The sequence below is a fragment of the Scardinius erythrophthalmus genome (assembly GCF_964197995.2).
Source record: "Scardinius erythrophthalmus genome assembly, chromosome: 1".
Lineage (NCBI taxonomy): Eukaryota > Metazoa > Chordata > Actinopteri > Cypriniformes > Leuciscidae > Scardinius > Scardinius erythrophthalmus.
This window is the reverse complement of record NC_138221.1, coordinates 10790051-10808118: the sequence shown is the minus strand read 5'-3', so window position 1 is coordinate 10808118 and position 18068 is coordinate 10790051. Positions and strand designations below refer to the sequence as shown.

The window sequence follows — 18068 nt, the reverse complement described above, 5'->3', positions numbered from 1 at the left end:
GCGGCCAGTCAATGAATTGCAGTTTAACTCACTTCCGTGTTGGTTTCAAGAGAGACGGGGAGGTTGCCGCTTGGTGAAAACACTGCACAGTGCACATACATTTCAGTCTAAATCTCCCAAAGTCTCTCCTCCAAGATTCACAAAATACAATTGATTACAAATGATTATAAATGTATATAAAATGATAAAACAGATACATAATACTACTGATATTAATAAAAAGTAATAATAATACTAAAAAACAATATTAGTAAAAAAATTTAGTCTTCACTAGCCTTTTACCATGTTTAATTATAGAATATAAAAACATCCTCATGTTGAACATGTGTACATTGTTGTGGCAAAAATATTCATTAAACAATCAATCACTGCGTAAGAGACATTTCTGAGTCAAATTGTCTTTTAAAAGTATTTATTCTTGCAAGAAGGCCCAGTTGCCACACAGAAGTCACCAGTACAGTCTGTGAAACAAGTGCGACCAGGGAGGGAGGGCAGAGGAGTCTTTATACTGCTTTCAAGGTCTTCTGCTTACAGGCCCTTATCTAAACAAGGAGAGGCTTCCCTGCTAGTTTTCTGATACTGCTAAGTTTGTTCTTACAAACTCACAAGTTCTAAATTGGGCGGCCACTGACCCTAGGGGTCAGAGGTCCCTTTTCAATCTGCCTCCTCCTGATGTCTCACCTGTTTCCCAGTGTTTAAAAACACACACACATTAGTCATATGTTGGCAGACTACGTACAGTCCAGCAAAGATCATTTCAATGTCTTAATAATGAAAATAATGAAAATCAACACTGTAAATCAATGAAAATCAAAATTTTCCATTACAATTCCCCCTTTTTATCATTTACTGATAATTGATTAATCAAACCATTATAATACTTATACTGTTCATCTCTGATTTTCATATGACTGATCACTCTTCTTTAAACTTATAGGAAAAAAAAGATTAAAATGAAATAAGCTTAGGCTGTTTTTTGTAAGGATAGGCCCTTAATTTTATAGCAAGCAAATAAAGGTTTATTCTGAAACCGGGCTAGATGAATAAGCACTGTTATTGCACCCCCAACACTATAGATCGGACCCTCAGTCATCGCAGTATAAACAAGAAAAAGTGTAGGTTATATTTAGTAGGAAAACAACACATCAGTTCAACACATATCAATTCAACACCCCTTGTTGATTTCAGAAAACTATTACACAAAGAAAAGAAAAAAAGTAGATAAAAAATATCCCTCAATTCAAACCCTGTCTTTGTATGCCACCTCGTAACACGGATGGCTACTGTTTTTAACCCTCCTTACACATTATCATCGACCTTAGAAAGAAAGAATTTAGAAAGTAAGAAAATAAGAAAATGAAAAACACCCCCCAATTTACCACGTTACTGTAGCTTCCACTACTTCCACCATCTGCTTAATTTTGTTCATCCTTGGGATAGGCTGTAATTTTCGCCAATTAAACAGACATCCCAGTACTCATATTTACCCATGAATAACACAATTATTAGAATAACACATACAAGCATAACTCTTATACATTCAGCCTTTTCCATTAATCCGCGCCCATCTACATATTTCCTAACCGTATTGTGTTAACTTTTAAATTCAATCGGGCAATGGTTTTACTTAGTATAAGCTCTATTTAATACACTATTTAATCAAATCTAACCAAAAGAGTCTTATGATTTTATCCATTCTATCCAATGTGGTTGTTAAAAAAATAACTTTTACTTTTCCATTACAGACCGACCTTATTTTGCTTATTATTTTCTACTTTTCCTGAAAACATTTGCACCAATCAAATCATTAGATCTATATCAATACTATGCCCTAGTTTGATTTAATCAAATAACATCATCAAAATCATCACAAAACAGATTCTTCTGTTGAACTCAAACCCTCAGTTGATCCACATCCTCCTCCAGGCGTGTTGACCATCTCGTTGCCCCATGAACATTCCGTCTTCACCAGGGTGATTCTTTGCGAAACGTTGCAATGGGCTTTCCAACGTCGGCGAAGGAGGCTGTTACCAGCACAAACCTTTTATCCCTCACTTTCTGCAGCGTTGGCATTTGGGGTTGCTGAGGTTGGTTGGTGTAGTCTAAGGTGAGAGGCTTGGACGGACCCAGATGTCACCCTCTCCGACCATTTTCCCTAGACCTTACAAGATTTTTCCCCTAGATCACGATTGCACCTCCACTGGAATGAACCATTTCCTGCCCGCTGTCACCTGTGGATGCAGACCCTAGCTATTTTGTTGTTGACCGCTCGTCTAGCCGGTCGTCCCTTTTGGTGTGACCTGTTGAATCAACAGCTTGAAACATATTGTCACCAGATAATTTTGCTCACTGAACGTCACTGAAAAACCTGAAAGAAAAAAAACTCAACCCACTTTGCTCATGTTAACAAAACAATATTTATACATTTGGAACAGAATCAGTTCTGTTCGACACAATTCATCCTGACATTCTGCAAAGGGAAAATTTTAAGTTATTCGCTGCGCAAGGTGTGGCACTGCTCTGCCACAATAATAACTCAAGCCAGGATAGTTAGCCAAATTCATCCATAGCAATTATTTCACTGGCACACTCTGACCTGCATCAAAGTCTGCATGCTCTGTAAAGAAAAACAATCGTCGAGGTTATTGTCAGATAATAAAGTACACATAGTTTCTTTTGTCTGCTGTGCTGCCGCGGCCTTCGCTGCCACATCTGCCCTGGAGATGAAACAAATTTTGTTAGGGAGAAAATGACTTCTTACAGGGCTTTTACCCAGTTAAACCCAGTGTCCTCCGAACATTTATCGTCCCACCTGTTTGATTGCATTCAGCAAATTTGAACCCCTTGGTATGGCAATTGTCACCATCCCCCTTTTGATTGCATGATACAACTCGTGCATTAAATTACATTTTTTTTCTCAGCAAATAAAGTTTAGAACACTAACCCAACCGCCGTCCTTCAGCCAAATTTCCCCCAGACATCTTTCTCTGCCTCTGAAACAAAACATTACATTCTTCACTCCAAGCCACAGTCTCATCTTCTTATCTATTAATTTGAAGGGCACCGGCCCTGAGTCTCACTACTTTTCAGGCCTGTTCTTTGGTCTCTTAAGTCAGTCATCTACAAACATTTTCCAAAGTCAAAGTCATCAATTGTTTCTATCAGGTCAGGTCGTGGTGTACAGACTTGGTCAGTATCAGTCAAACAACATTCTTAATAAAAAATTCTTAACAGTTGCTTAATAAAAGCGGGCTTTCCACACAAACAAACGTACATGTGTCATTAGTATGAGAAAAAAATGGGATTTTAACTGTCGGTCTCGGGTCGGGCTCGGACATAAATATCTTTATGCCTGTCGGGCTCGGGTCGGGTTCGGTTACTGCTCCGTCGGACGCGGGCCGGGCTCGGACAGAAAAATTCGGCCCGATCCGCACTCTAATACATGCATACCTGAATATGAACTGCTCATATTCTCATATTCATATCTTTTGGTGTTTACTCTAAACATATTTAAATTTTAAATAAGATTTTAAACTTCTCATTTTCCCTTAGCTTTTATCTAATTTTACATGGTCTCTTTACCAGTTTCAAAGCACGTTTGTTCATTATTCATTTTCTCTTAGAAAATTCAGCTGGGTTGTTTTGGTTAATTATCATTATTTTGCTTCAGCTTGCTTTAGCAGCTGATAACAGAAAGACAGACAGAGTACCTTCCTCCAACCAAACAGTCTCTCTCACTATACACAAATAATCTTTTCAACAGACTCCTAAGATTGTAACTTAGACAAAATGTAATAATAAATTAATTTCAATAAACTTTGACCATTAAACTTTATCCAGACTTTTCTTGAATCTACAAAAGTTGTCTTCATCTTTAGCCACCACCATGTCTAACGACCTTCAGGAGTTAAAACTATCTTACAGACATATTATTTCAATATCAACTTCTATAATATTTTCCCTTGCCCATAAGGCTACCAGCATCATGTTCCTGACATAAATTAATTTTTGTTACTGTCTCCATAACAAATAAAGACAACCACCTCATGGTCTCGGCTGGCTCCTGAAAGCCCATTCCCACCAGCTCTTTTCTCTAATCTTCATCAGGGTGTTGTCCCCTGGCACAGTTTCTGACGCTTGTCACAATGAAAAACAAGCCATAATTTAAATGCAGTTTTCTGGTAAGTGGTACAGAGGAACTTACATTTCTGGGGCAGACTGCCGTAACTCCTTACAGCTCCATCTCCCCTCTCAATGTTCTGCTGATGCTGCTGGCCTCACAGTCACCGCTCCACTCTAATACCTTTCTCACATAAACACACCTCCCTTCAGGAGATGGCCAGTGTCGGCGTGACCCCCTGCCTTAGGTTGACCTCTGGCCAAAGGTTCTTACCCGTCCTTGAGTAGTCACTTCGTGCACACTGGTAACCGCTCGTTCCCATCACGAAATCACTTTTCTTTAACAGCCTAAGTTGTTTTCTGGAGCTTAGGAAAGGCACATTCAAGAGTCACCCGAAATCATCAGGTTGCCTAATAGTGTTAACACAGGGAGACAGGTTACTAACAACAGTATTTAATCACTTAAATATTTTAAACATCTTCAAATCAGCAAAATCGCAAGGAATTTAGTTGTCACAACCGTCCATTCAGTGTACTGTTACATCTGTAGCCGGAGCCATCAGCCCTGCATGGTGGAGGCTAAAATCAGACCGAGAAGTTACTGGCCCTAAAATAAACTAGTCAAAACATAACCTTCTATCATTTAAGGTCATTATTATTTTAAAAACTTCTTTAAAGTCATTTAATTTTACTTTTAAAGCATTTACCCTCTAAATGTATAAAATATTAACTGCCTGTAGCATGATTTCTTTTAACATCTCTATGTCTATGGTTTTCAACTAAAACACTGTGCCTTACTATAAATAGCTCACGTATGACACAGGCTCAGATAACAGCTTTTAGCTGTCATTCAATGAGAGAGACTCTGAGGCATTCAGGACTGGTACTCTCATAACTTCTAAAATCAAACTTTATCTACCTTAGCCCATCTTAAGGCATCTTTGCCAGAATTTACATGTATTTTCAAACAACCATATTTTACATTTGTCTTTTGCCCACATCAGGGAATTTAGACATTACATTACAAATTTCATTCAGATTTTGTCTCTGTCGCACTGGACGTCTCAGCCACAGCACACACCAGATTCATATAAGCAAACTGTTTCAGCCAATAACAAGCTTATCTTTTGAAAGCAAAACATCAGCTCCTAGTTCTTTCATGGTCAACACTATTCCTCCATGTTCAAACCACTAACAATCTGTTTGCTTAATCCTTTCTACATTTTACATTTAGCAACTGTTAATCCTTTAACACTGCCTCTACTTATTTGATCTAAACATTTCATCTCAATTTTAGTTGTCAAGTTCTCAATTACTTCAATGAATTCTGCAACTCAGATCATGTCTTCTGTAATTTTACATCAACCGGTATTCATCGATTTCAAAATGATTCCCTTAAGACTTAAATCTTTCAATCTTCTTACGACTTCCATCTATCAACTTTCCTTTAACTTTCTTTTCTCCCATTTACTTGCACATTCTTTTCACTTTCTTTAGCACTGCATTCACATTCTTAGTTCTTTCTCAGACGAAAACTTTAATATCGTCATTCAAATACTGTTCTCCTTTGAAACCCACATTAATACACGTCACTTTCACGTTCCTATCGACTCTTTAACCACTTTTAATCTTGTGGCACTCAGTGTTCCCTCTTCTGGAAAATCATGATACTTTATCAACTTATATATCTCTCATGCCTTTTTTCCCATATCTCTTTCTCATAGCACAATACACTGGCGTGCAATATTTACTGTGAGATCTCTCAGCGTTTCATAATGACGAAGGGGACAATTTCAACTATATATTCCAGCAAGCGGTAAGTAGTGATTTAATATGGGAGTAGCGATCAACTTAACATCGTTTCTCTTAGTAGGATGGAAATAATCTTACTTAAACTGTGATTAATATACAGAAAGCGATCAAAGATCTCAGTCGTCCAAGCTGTCAATCAATCACACAGCGCGAGTTTATCTGGACACTTGCCAAAACTCGTTATGAAATAAATGACGCTTTGGTTTGAATCATCCTCTTCTAGTCACTTTACTTCTTGGATGTACGGGAAGGCCTTGGAGGCTTCAGCAAATCACCTAGCTATAAAGCGTGCATGGGAAAGAGATTGTGAACAACAGGACGACGTCACCGACTGGGGAAGAGTATGGCAGAACATTTTTACTTCATCTAGGAATCCTAATCACCAACTGATTCACTATAACTTCTGTCACAGAACTTATTGGACCCCACTCAAAAGACATCGTATTGACTCCTCCTTCAGTCCTTTTTGTGATAAATGTCCTGACCAACAACTTGGTTCTTTTTTCCATATGATGTGGGAATGTGAAAAGGTTAAACATTTTTGGACTGAGGTATGTGCCACCTTGTCGAAAATCATTGAATATCCGATTCCAGTGACACCCTCGGTATTACTACTGAATGATGACTCTCAGTTTGACTTCTCTAAGCTGCAAAAAATTGTCTACCTGGCCGGTTTAACGTCTGCAAAAAAACTCATAGCTCAACATTGGCTCCCACCACATACCTTGGATATTTTCAAGTGGTTGTTTCAACTTCAGGACATTATAATGTTAGAAATATCCACAGCTCGGGTGAACCTGGCTCAAATCTCAACACTAAAAATATGGACAACAGCTGCTGATAAAGTCTCCAAGTATATTGCGCAAAGCAATGTTCAGGACTCAGTTTGAACACTTCAGTACTTTATCCCATTTCTTTATTTTTAATTCTTATTTTTATTGTTTTTTTATAAATGTTTTTATCATTCCTGTGACTGTTTTTCTGTAGACTTATCTGTCCATTTTGTATCCCATTATAAAGAGACCGCGGGGTGGGGTGGGAGGGATTGGTAGATGTGTTGTTGTTTTGTTGTGTTACCTTTTGCCATGTTATTGCCTCAAATTGAAAATCTAAAAAAAAAAAAAAATAAAAAAAATAAATGACGCTGTTACACTGCACAACGAAGCTCTTACTGTATTTATATGCCTCATGTTTGCATTGGTGAAATCATTAGTGAGTGCAGAAACTGCGTTGCAATGATAAGATCTTTTTTCACGCGATCAACAGGCTGTCATCTGCTCAATGCTCACTGCAATTTTTTATGTGATTGAAATAGATCTAAATACTTAAAAAAACTTCTCACGATTCGTTAATCCCGATAGTTGTAATAGTAAAAACGTATAGTAGCTGTAATAGTAAAAGTTTTCCAGTTAGTTTCACATGTAAAGCCAGATATTTCATATGCAAGCATGTCAGCCAATCACAGCAGTGGGCGTTTACACTGAAGTCTCACAGCAGACACGCCCCTTCAAACAAAGTGTTCAAACCACGGAATGAAATCAGGCTAGGAAATATGCCTTTTATTTCTAAATTATAAAAAATTTTGATCTAAAAAACATACTAACATTATAAGGGCACCCCTGGAAACATGATAAAATAATAAAAATAATCCATGGAATGGGACCTTTAATATACCAACTAGCCTTCTTTGTTGCTCTGATTGGTTGTAGCGCTATCCTATTGCGTACAGAGGGATTTTGAGAGACAACCATTTATCACGCCCCTCAGATTGAGCCGTGCCAATGGTGAGTTGCCAGACCTAACATCTTGATGTAGGTCTGGCTTGCCAGGCTACTGTTTTGTGACAGGAATTACAGAATCAATTTGGCACAATGTGGCTTCCTGAAAAACATAGCTAGCTACCTCATAATGTATTTGTTTGCATGACTCAGTTGCCCAGTTGACAATACCTTTAAATGTATTTTGTGCTGGAGAAGCACCACACATGAGCGATTGCTGTACACACCCTGCATTTGTAAGCAGTAATTCAAGGAGAATTACACTGTTGTGGATAACACCTTCAATTCCAAAATGCTCCTTAAAAAGTTCAAACATATTTAAAGATTTCACTCTCAGGCTCATTTTGATACATTGACTGCACAATGGTGCCGGTCATCAAAACCTGTTGTGTCTTATAGATCAGGGTAGGGTTGCACCAGCCGTTCGTAAGTTCTTTCTTAAATTGGAACGTAAAGTCCACACTAGAGGCTTAGTAACTACTAGCTAGTTTGTAACTAGCTATGAACTTTATTCCGTTGCACCATTTGTTCGTAAGGCAGAACGTAGCTAGTAGGTAGTAAGCTCTCCGTAAAGTAATGCGTAGTCGCACAATATGACGTTTAAGTTATGACGGCTAAGTTATAACTTACGCACAGCTGGTGCAACCGGCCCCAGAACATCTGGAACTGAGCTGATAACAATTTGCCAAATATCTTTTGGTTCGAGCTGAATGTTTTAGGTCGCAAAATATGACAATTTAGTCACAGTCTAGAGCCCTATATAGTGCTGTATTTCTGCTTTTACATGAGCTACTGTCAGAGAGCAATTTTTTTTTTGCATTGATCTGAACTGACAAATTAGACATTCCTGTTGGTTGAACACGAGTTAATAGATATCAATCAACAAAGTGTCCTGTGCTCACCACACACCGGCTATAGGTGGAGAGGAGAGATCTGGCTATAGGGAGATGTGTGGCTAACTTACACAGAAGAGACTTTGTTGCTCAGCACATGAAAATAAACTACTTACTGTGATTTCAGACTGTGTTTAAGCGGTTTCTCCACTGTATGGATCTTCATGTGTCGCTTCAGGTGAGTTTTAATAGAGAAACTCGTTCCACACTGATCACACGTGTGCGGCTTCTCTCCAGTGTGGATCCTCTCATGTGTTTTCAGATATGATGAATTACTGAATCTCTTGTCACAGTGTGAACACTTGTAAGGTTTTTCTCCAGTGTGAATTCTCTGGGGCAGTTTTAACTTGTTTGCTGTAATAAAAGTCTTCTCACACTCAAAGCACATGTACTCTCACACCAGTGTGGATTTTCTCATGTTTATGTAAATGTTGCCGCAGTGAAAAACTCTTTCCACACACAGAACATGAATGTGGTTTCTCCTTCGTATGAACTGTCAGGTGTGTCTTCAGGTGTGATGCCCTAAGAAATTTTTTGCCGCACTGATCACATGAGAACGGCTTCTCTCCAGTGTGGATCCTCATGTGTATCTTCAGTTCCCTTTTAATAGAGAGACTCTTTCCGCACTGATCACACGTGTACGGCTTCTCTCCAGTGTGAATCCTCTCATGTGTTTTCAGACTTATTAACTGACTGAATCTCTTGTCACAGTGTGAACACTTGTAAGGTTTTTCTCCAGTGTGGATCCTCTCATGTGTTTTCAGATTTGATGATTGACTGAATGTCTTGTCACAGTGTGAACACTTGTGCGGCTTCTCTCCAGTGTGGATCCTCTCATGTGTTTTCAGATTTGATGATACACTGAATCTCTGGTCACAGTGTGAACACTTGTAAGGTTTTTCTCCAGTGTGGATCCTCATGTGTCGCTTCAGTTCATCTTTAAAAGAGAAACTCGTTTCATACTGATCACATGTGTACAGCTTCTCTCCAGTGTGGATCCTTTCATGTGTTTTCAGATTTGATGACAGATTGAATCTCTTGTCACAGTGTGAACACTTGTAAGGTTTTTCTCCAGTGTGAATTCTCTGGTGCCGTTTTAAAGATTGAGCTCTAGTAAAAGTCTTCTCACACTCAAAGCACATGTACTCTCCCACACCAGTGTGGATCTTCTGATGTGCATGTAAAGAGTCCAGCCGTGAAAAACTCTTTCCACACACAGAACATGAATGCGGCTTCTCCTTTGTATGAACTGTAAGGTGTGTCTTCAGGGCTGATGAACTAAGAAATGTTTTGCCACACTGATCGCATGTGAACGGCTTCTCTCCGGTGTGGATCCTCATGTGAACATTAAGGTTTGATGATTGACTGAAACTCTTCCCGCACTGATCACATGAGAACGGCTTCTCTCCAGTGTGGATCCTCATGTGTATCTTCAGTTCACTTTTAACGGAGAAACTCTTTCCACATTGATCACACGTGTACGGCTTCTCTCCGGTGTGAATTCTCATGTGAACATCAAGATTATGTTTGGTTGTGTAACTCTTTCCACACTGAGTGCAGGTTGTAGATTTCTTGGCTCTTCTTTTCTTTAAAAATGTCTTTTTAGTCTTTGAGCGACTCAAAGGTTTTCCTCCAGGTTGGACATGATGTTCCTCCTCCACTACACTCAGTTCTTCACTCTCCTCCTTCACTTCACTCAGTTCTTCACTCTCCTTCTCCACTTCACTCAGTTCTTCACTCTCCTCCACTTCACTCAGTTTTTCACTCTCTTCACGCTCTTCCATCAGGTCTGGCATGAAAGAAACAATTATTTAATTTTTAGTACATTAAAGTATTTCTTTTCAAAGAGAAAAATATAAAATGAAAGGACATGAAAGTGAGCACTGATTTAATGGTAGAAAGTAGACAACTGCTATAAAATATTATGATAATTTCATGCCTTTTTATAAATTGATTATATGTGCTTGAAACTTTCCATGAATGAGGTAAATTCATCTTCCAATTATTATTTTTAAAACATTATAGGCACGAATCCTCAAAATCGTTTCTTTAGCAAGAACTGTTAAATATATTTGATCAATAACACAATTATCTTTCAGAAGATTTCAGAACTAGAGACACGCATCCAAACTTTGAGGATAGTAAGAGTGCTAGAGCTTTAGATACTGCTTTGGATGCGCCTAGCATAGTGAACTCTTTACATGATGCAGTTCCGGCTGAATTAGCACCTGCACAGAAAGGTAAATGGGTGACAGTGAGGGATCGCTCTAGACGTGGATTAAAAAAAAAAACACTCTTCTGCTCTGATTACATAAATCAATTTGCCCTGCTCAGTGAAACACCCACTGAGAATCCTGTTGATTGTGCCCTAGTAATTTGTGATTTGATCACACGGAACGTGAAAATAGAGACACCTGCCACCATTGTCACATGTTTGCCGGGACCACAGCGCCTGACATCAAAGCAAATTTAAAAGTGCTGGCTAATGCTAATCGTAAATTCTCTAAGATCATTATTCACGTCGGCACTAATAATATTCGACTCCGCCAGTCGGAGATCACCAAAATGAATATTAAAGAGGTGTGTGAACTCGCAAGTACGATGTCAAGCACTGTAATTTGCTCTGGCCCCCTTCCTGTTCGCAGGAGTGATGAGATAGTTAGTAGATTGTGTTCACTCAATGGATGGCTGTCAAGGTGGTGTCCACTTAATAATATAGAATTGGGCAGTTTTGACCTGTTGAAAAGAGATGGTATTCATCCCTTCTGGGATGGTGCTGCTCTTCTCTCTAGTAATATGGCTCATAGTCTTAGAGCTCAAACATGACAATCTGGGGCTCAGGTCAGGAAGCAGACAGACTGGCTTAACCGACCGTCTGCTAGCAGCAAAAAATATTACAAGCAATAAACAAAGAGTGCTTTCAGTATTTAAGAGTAGGCTGTCTGAACGTTTTCATCTCTTTTGAAATTATAAGATGTGGTTTTGACCACAGTAAGATATAACTGACTGCGTAACATTAATTTCGCGTCATTAAAGCATTTTGACTTGCAAGTACATTTGCAAGTACATTTAACCACGTACATTACGTGGTTAAATGTATATTAGTATTTAACCATACTTTTAAACCTCGTAGTGTTTTCGTGCTGCGCGTCTGTGTTACACGTCACCACGCATCACACACATGACCGGCGTCGGCCAATAGTGAGCCTACGTGGTGACGTGAACACAGACGCGCTGCACAAAAACACTACGTGAACCAACTAGAGGCCCAGAGAGAAGGAAATGAATAGTGGAATAAAGTCGTTATTTTTGTTTGTTTTTGCGCACAAAAAGTATTCTCGTCGCTTGATATACTTAAGATTGAGCCACTGAAGTCACTTGGACTATATTAACGATCTCTTTAATAACTTTTCTGGGCCAGCAAGTTTCGGTCACCTAGAAGCCTATGGAGAAGTGATCCAGCTCTCAGATTTCATCAAAAATATCTTAATTTGTGTTCCGAAGATCAACGAAGGTCTTACGGGGTTGGAACAACATGAGGGTGAGTAATTACTGACAGAATTTTCATTTTTGGGTGAACTAACCCTTTAACTGCTCCATTATTTTACATAGCTCGGTGAACTATTTTACATAGTCTGCTGTTATTGATTTCTAAGAATTATTTGAACATAGTAAAATGTTATCTTGTAGTGTTGGTTATGTTTTGATATAATCATGCTGTGATCTGAAAAATGAAACTTATTGAGATAATTTGGTTTAACTTGTTAGCCGGAGCTTTGTGATTCTTCAGTCTATATTTATCAGTACTTTACTTATAATTCAAAATATTTAATAAACATTGTTCTGATCAATAGATGTTCAGATTACTTCATTTAAAACACAGACATTAATAATCAGCCTGAGAATCTCAACAATGGTGACAATAATAAAGCATGTTGCAGTGGCTGCCACCAATCACAACTCATTAATGGCTCCCATCATGCATTGCGGTATGAATAAATTATGATCTTAATTGTCTATGTAATTTACTTTTCCTAATTGAATATTCTGCTCGTCACCATTGTTGAGATGCATAGACTGAATCTTGACGTCTGTGTGTGCCTAAAAGAAAGATTTTTTTTAAAAAACAACTTTTAAGAAATCCTTTATATTAGCCTACATAAAAATTCTGGGCATTTATGCAGATTCACAGTTATGCTTTAATCAACAACATAAATTGAAGTCAGAAAGAAGGATCTTAATGAGTTCAGTGATCAAGTTCAAATGATGAATGTTATAATATAACCAACATCATCAGACATCTTTTTTTCTTTGTTCAACTGGCAGTTAATTCAGATACAACAACCAAACAAAGTCTAAAGTAAACATGTAATGGTCTAGAGCCCAACTAAAGCAAATACCCATCACCTTAATGGTAACTTAAGAACACAAGAACAGCCTTTTTCCACCTTAGAAACATTGCTAAGCTACGTAATATGCTATCAGTTTCTGACGCAGAAAAGTTAGTTCATGCATTCATGACCTCGAGACTAGATTACTGTAATGCGTTATTAGCCGGTTGTCCTGCATCCTTAATAAACAAGCTACAGTTAGTCCAAAATGCCGCCGCTAGAGTTCTAACTAGATCAAGAAAATATGATCATATAACACCGATTTTATCATCCCTACATTGGTTACCTATAAAGTCCCGTATTAATTACAAGGTATTGCTACTGACTTATAAAGCCCTAAACGGCTTAGCTCCAGTCTATTTAACCGATCTTCTATCGCCCTATAATCCATCGCGCTCTTTAAGATCACTAAATTCGAGGCTTTTGGTCATACCTAGGATATCCAGATCCACCAAAGGAGGGAGAGCATTTTCACATTTAGCACCAAAACTCTGGAATAGTCTTCCGGATACTGTTCGTTGCTCAGACTCACTCTCCCAGTTTAAAACTAGATTAAAGACGCATCTCTTCAGCCAGGCATTCATATAATACTTTTAATCCTACAGTTAAATCCGACCTCTAGTTCATAAACGCCAGAGGAGAACTGGCCCCCGACTGAGCCTGGGTTCTCCCAAGGTTTTTTTTTTTTCTCCATTAGGTCACCTGATGGAGTTTTTCGGTTCCTTGCCACTGTTGCCTTTGGCTTGCTCAGTTGGGGATATTTGGGGATATTTAATTGAATTAATCAATCAACGATACTATTGATCAGCATTACCGAACGTAGACGTTCCACTAGAAACAAACATTGATGTATTGTTCTAATTTATTACTGTGAAGCTGCTTTGATACAACCTGTGTTGTGAAAAGCGCTATATAAATAAACTTGACTTGACTTGACTTAACTTACAATTTGTGATTTTCTCCTTCAGTGATTCTGCTTGTTAACATCAGGCGTCTTCAATAATGCTCAATCATCACTCAATTAATCACTTAATTATCTCATTAACTTCAACACTTTTGAGTGTGGACTCATACACTGCCAGGAGTGTTAATTTAACACAGGAGTTTTTGCTGTGTACAAAGTAGGGCTGAACGATATGGACAAAATTTCATATCTCGATTTTCATGCCAGATATCTCGATATCGATACAATACGATATGACTACGTAAGTACTAAAAAAACAATACATTAGAGTTTGTAAAATACACACAGATGTCTATGGAAGAGGTAATAATAATCCCAGTTTCCATTATAATTCGACACGTTTTATTCATATCAGATACACATTGTGTAAGTAACTTCAATGTTTACTCTATTCTATTCCCAGTTCACCAGCCACTTACTTTTAAGTATTTCGGGAGAAGTGGATGAATCTACGTGTTGTAAACATAGAGGTTGTAAATCCAACAGATCCGATTCTCTGAATTGCGTCTGCGGCACAAACTAACACGGCGGCGCCCATCGCGCATACAGCTCAACTAACGCGATCGTTATAAAGGTGTTTAAACAACAATATACTTCCACTTGCATGTATTTGACAATCGGAATATCAGATATTTCATGCCATAGCTAACACATTTGTGAATATTCTGAATAAAAAAGGAAAAATTACATAAAAGCAGATCATCATTCATTCAGCGCTGTTGCTGCTGCGGTGTGTCACGTGACAAGCAATGACGCGTCACCATGGAAACGCCGCCCCCCCTCTCACAATATAGTTCCCACGTCCCTGGTAGTGTGCGCGCGCTGGCTTTAGCGGTGCATTCAAGGGCACTCGTAAAACTGATGTTTGTTGTGACTGCCAGAGTTGTATGCAGGGCGAGCGCGGAGAGGGGAAATCTATATCGTCGATATTGTTGCTTTTTTCGATAGTAATATCTTGAAAGTTCATATCTCGATATAGATACGATAACGATATATCGTTCAGCCCTAATACAAAGAGCCGTAGTTAACTGACAAGCTGAGCCATATCGCATTAATTATTGCTGCCGATACGTCCGCGATATTAATGCGATATGGCTCAGCTTGTCAGTTAACTACAGCTCTTTGTAGTAAATGCCGCTCCATCTGAAAGCAGGTGATGGTGATTTACTACTAATCAAGGAACCGGCTTTACTGACGAGATGCGCATAACAATATCGTGCGATATATTGCCCATCCCTACTTAAAATAATAATAATTGTTTTAACTATGTTGAAAATTACTAAAATTCTGGTAATGTTGTTGCAAAATGGAAACCAGATATAAATGTAAAATAGTATTTAGCTTGATCTAATATTGATAATCAATATAAAAATGTCTCAAACCTCCCTTTACTGACCATTTGCTGAAGAACAAACCCAGAACATTCTGTATCATTTCATAGTTTAACTGTTTATCTAAAAGTTATGAGGTGCTTGAATGTTTCTAACATGAATGTTCTTCAGCATCATGAATGAATGAAGAATAAACACCAACCTCTTTGTTCTTCAGGATCTTCAGTGTGTTTCATTCTGCAGGGTTCTGGATCACTCATGTTCTCACTGTCCTCTTTAATAAACTCAGTCTTTGCAGATTTCAGCTCTTCCTGATGCTCTGATGCTCGTCTTCACTTGTAGCTGATGGGAATTTACAGCATTTATTGGAGAATTGCAGTGGGAGGAGCTTCACTGATGATGTAATTGTTGTGGGAGGAGCTTCACTGATGATGAATTCCAGAGTTGGGGGAGCTGATCTGATCTGCCAAAGTCAAAAGTATCAATTGCTGAGTTTGTTTTTGTTTTTTGAACCATCTTCCTTTCACTAGTTAACACACACAGTAACATGCATGAAGCAAAATGTACATGCTTTAGCCTACATCTGGGCTGTTCAGTGCCATTGGACATCAATAAATACAAGACAATTTTTAAATGAACAAATTATATTCTATACCTAGTATTGGAAGTACATACCTGTACAATTTTTAAAGAGAGAAAAAGTTCAGGATTCTATCTCTATTCAGAATCAGCCTAACATAAGAAAAAGGACAACTGACACATGTGGGCTGCATTACAAGACGATAGACTGGCGAGCGCTAGCACACAGCAAAACAAAACACGAGGTTAGCAATTTCTTAAGCTCTCAAAACAGCAGTTCTCGACACATCTCGACTAAATATATCTGCAGTCATCATAAAATGCACGTACAAGTTACCATGTGCACTAAAGCTACAACCGGTATATTTCAAGCTTATATCGCACTGATGTGAACACCTACCTCTCTCAGTCGAGTAGAAATGCAGTCTGAGAAACGAACGCGAAGATTCATATGACCACCACTCGAGTATCTATCCAACAGAGGGCGCACTTACACAACAAACAATTCTCCTAATATCTGTGAAATGACTGAACAATACAAGACTCACATAAAACTCACATACCCACAAAATAGAAAATGAAAGGTTGCAAAAACATTTGTCGTTCTTTAACCTGTTAAATAAGCATATGTCTGTCGATCTATTCATCCTACAGTAACTGGTGCCAATTCATTAATTATTTTTAATCCATTATTCTGCTTCTTTATTAAAATCCAGGTAGGTTATCTAGAAATATAGAAAATAATATAAATAATTTAAATTCTTCCAAATGTAAATAATGGTAAGAAAAACAGTTAAAATCATAAACACGGAAATAAACTTAGGCTACATATTAGCCAACAAATCCCCTCAGTCTGCTGACACCAATGAAATGAGTTTTAAGTGTCAATTTACAGGAGATCTGAATACATCAGCATAATAAATGAGGTGAAAATAGGAACTATTGTCATGAAATAAAGAGTGTTTTCAGCAGATCTGTTAATATTGATGAGCCTCAGACTATCAACACTCATTCAACAAGCCATTCAGGATCAGCAGCAGATCATCATCTCACTTTATTCTGAGTGTTTGCTGTTAGAAACACATTATTTGACTCTATAAAACCCAATACAATTGCTATATTAAAAGACAATACTGTTATTTCTCACAATATGACATGGATAAAACATCAATAATAATAAAAAAAACTAAACTAAAAATAAACACTATTGACACTCATCTTCAACCACTGCAGATAAGTAACTATGAATTGAAACATGGCTTGGCTTTATGATAACTCAGTGTAATAAAGTAATTAGATATTTGCATGTAACATTTAGATTTATGTAGCAAAATAGGGAAATGTGTATAATTAATTAAATATATTTTAATCAGCTTTCAGAATCAACTGTAGCAGAATTAACATTACAATTATTTAGTCTGTTTGTCCAAAGTAAAGTAAAAAAAAAAAGTGTGTTTAAATTTATGTGAATGTGAAAATATCTAGAACAAAGATTATTTTGGATGAGTATATTTACTATCTTGATATAAATAAACAGGAATGCTCTGCAACATTTGTTTTGTTGACCTAATAGGTTCTCATGTATTTTTTCCAAAACTTGCCTAAATGTTGTCCCAACTTTACAAATTTAGTTATTTGAACAAACAATTTTACATTCACCAATGTTGTGCCAGTTCCCAGCATGCATTGCAACTTGAATAAATGATGGGGTACTTGTTAAAAGAAAAAAATATATTATTGCTTTGCATTAACCAGCATTATTTACGCTGCTGTTATTTAGCTGCCATATGTTTCAGAGTTTTTTACTGAATTACAATTGTTGAACAACTTTTGCAATTTATTTGCACAGGGAAACTGTGTGTCTCTAGGTTAAAGAGGCAAACGTTAGTAGTTAACTTTGAAAATCAAACATAAAGATGATAAACAAGGATTGTTGATTAGCATTTTGATATTTCCCCAGGGTAGAGCAGTTTTACAGACTTTTATCATCTATACTGACTCAAATAATGTGTTTCTAACAGCACACACTTTAAAGTGAGATGATCTGCTGATGATCCTGAATGGCTTGTTGAATGAGTGTTGATAGTCTGAGGCTCATCAATATTAACAGATCTGCTGAAAACACTCTTTATTTCATGACAACAGTTCCTGTTTTCATTATGCTGATGTCTTCAGATCACCTGTGAATTGTCACTTAAAGT

The 18068-nt window shown here is 37.7% G+C and overlaps 1 protein-coding gene across 1 annotated transcript; it reads right to left on the bottom strand.

The window, feature by feature from the left end:
• Positions 1 to 410: 410 nt before the first annotated feature.
• On the bottom strand, positions 411 to 16281 carry LOC308700674 (uncharacterized protein). Its single transcript, XM_081382404.1, has 3 exons — positions 16268 to 16281; positions 15491 to 15751; positions 411 to 10391 (listed from the first exon to the last, which is right to left on the bottom strand). Exons 2-3 carry the CDS (start codon positions 15546 to 15548, stop codon positions 8980 to 8982), a joined length of 1470 nt encoding a protein of 489 aa, XP_081238530.1. The 5' UTR covers positions 15549 to 15751; positions 16268 to 16281; the 3' UTR covers positions 411 to 8979.
• Between the last annotated feature and the right edge of the window lie 1787 nt (positions 16282 to 18068).

What these genes read in the sequence shown, in the direction of transcription:
- LOC308700674 (XM_081382404.1), bottom strand. Translation starts at nt 15,548, where the DNA reads ATGAGTGATCCAGAACCCTGCAGAATGAAACACACTGAAGATCCTGAA. An exon ending in AGATCCTGAAGAACAAAGAG is followed by an intron (nt 10,392 to 15,490) that starts GTTGGTGTTTAT and finishes CTTTCATGCCAG; the next exon opens with ACCTGATGGAAGAGCGTGAA.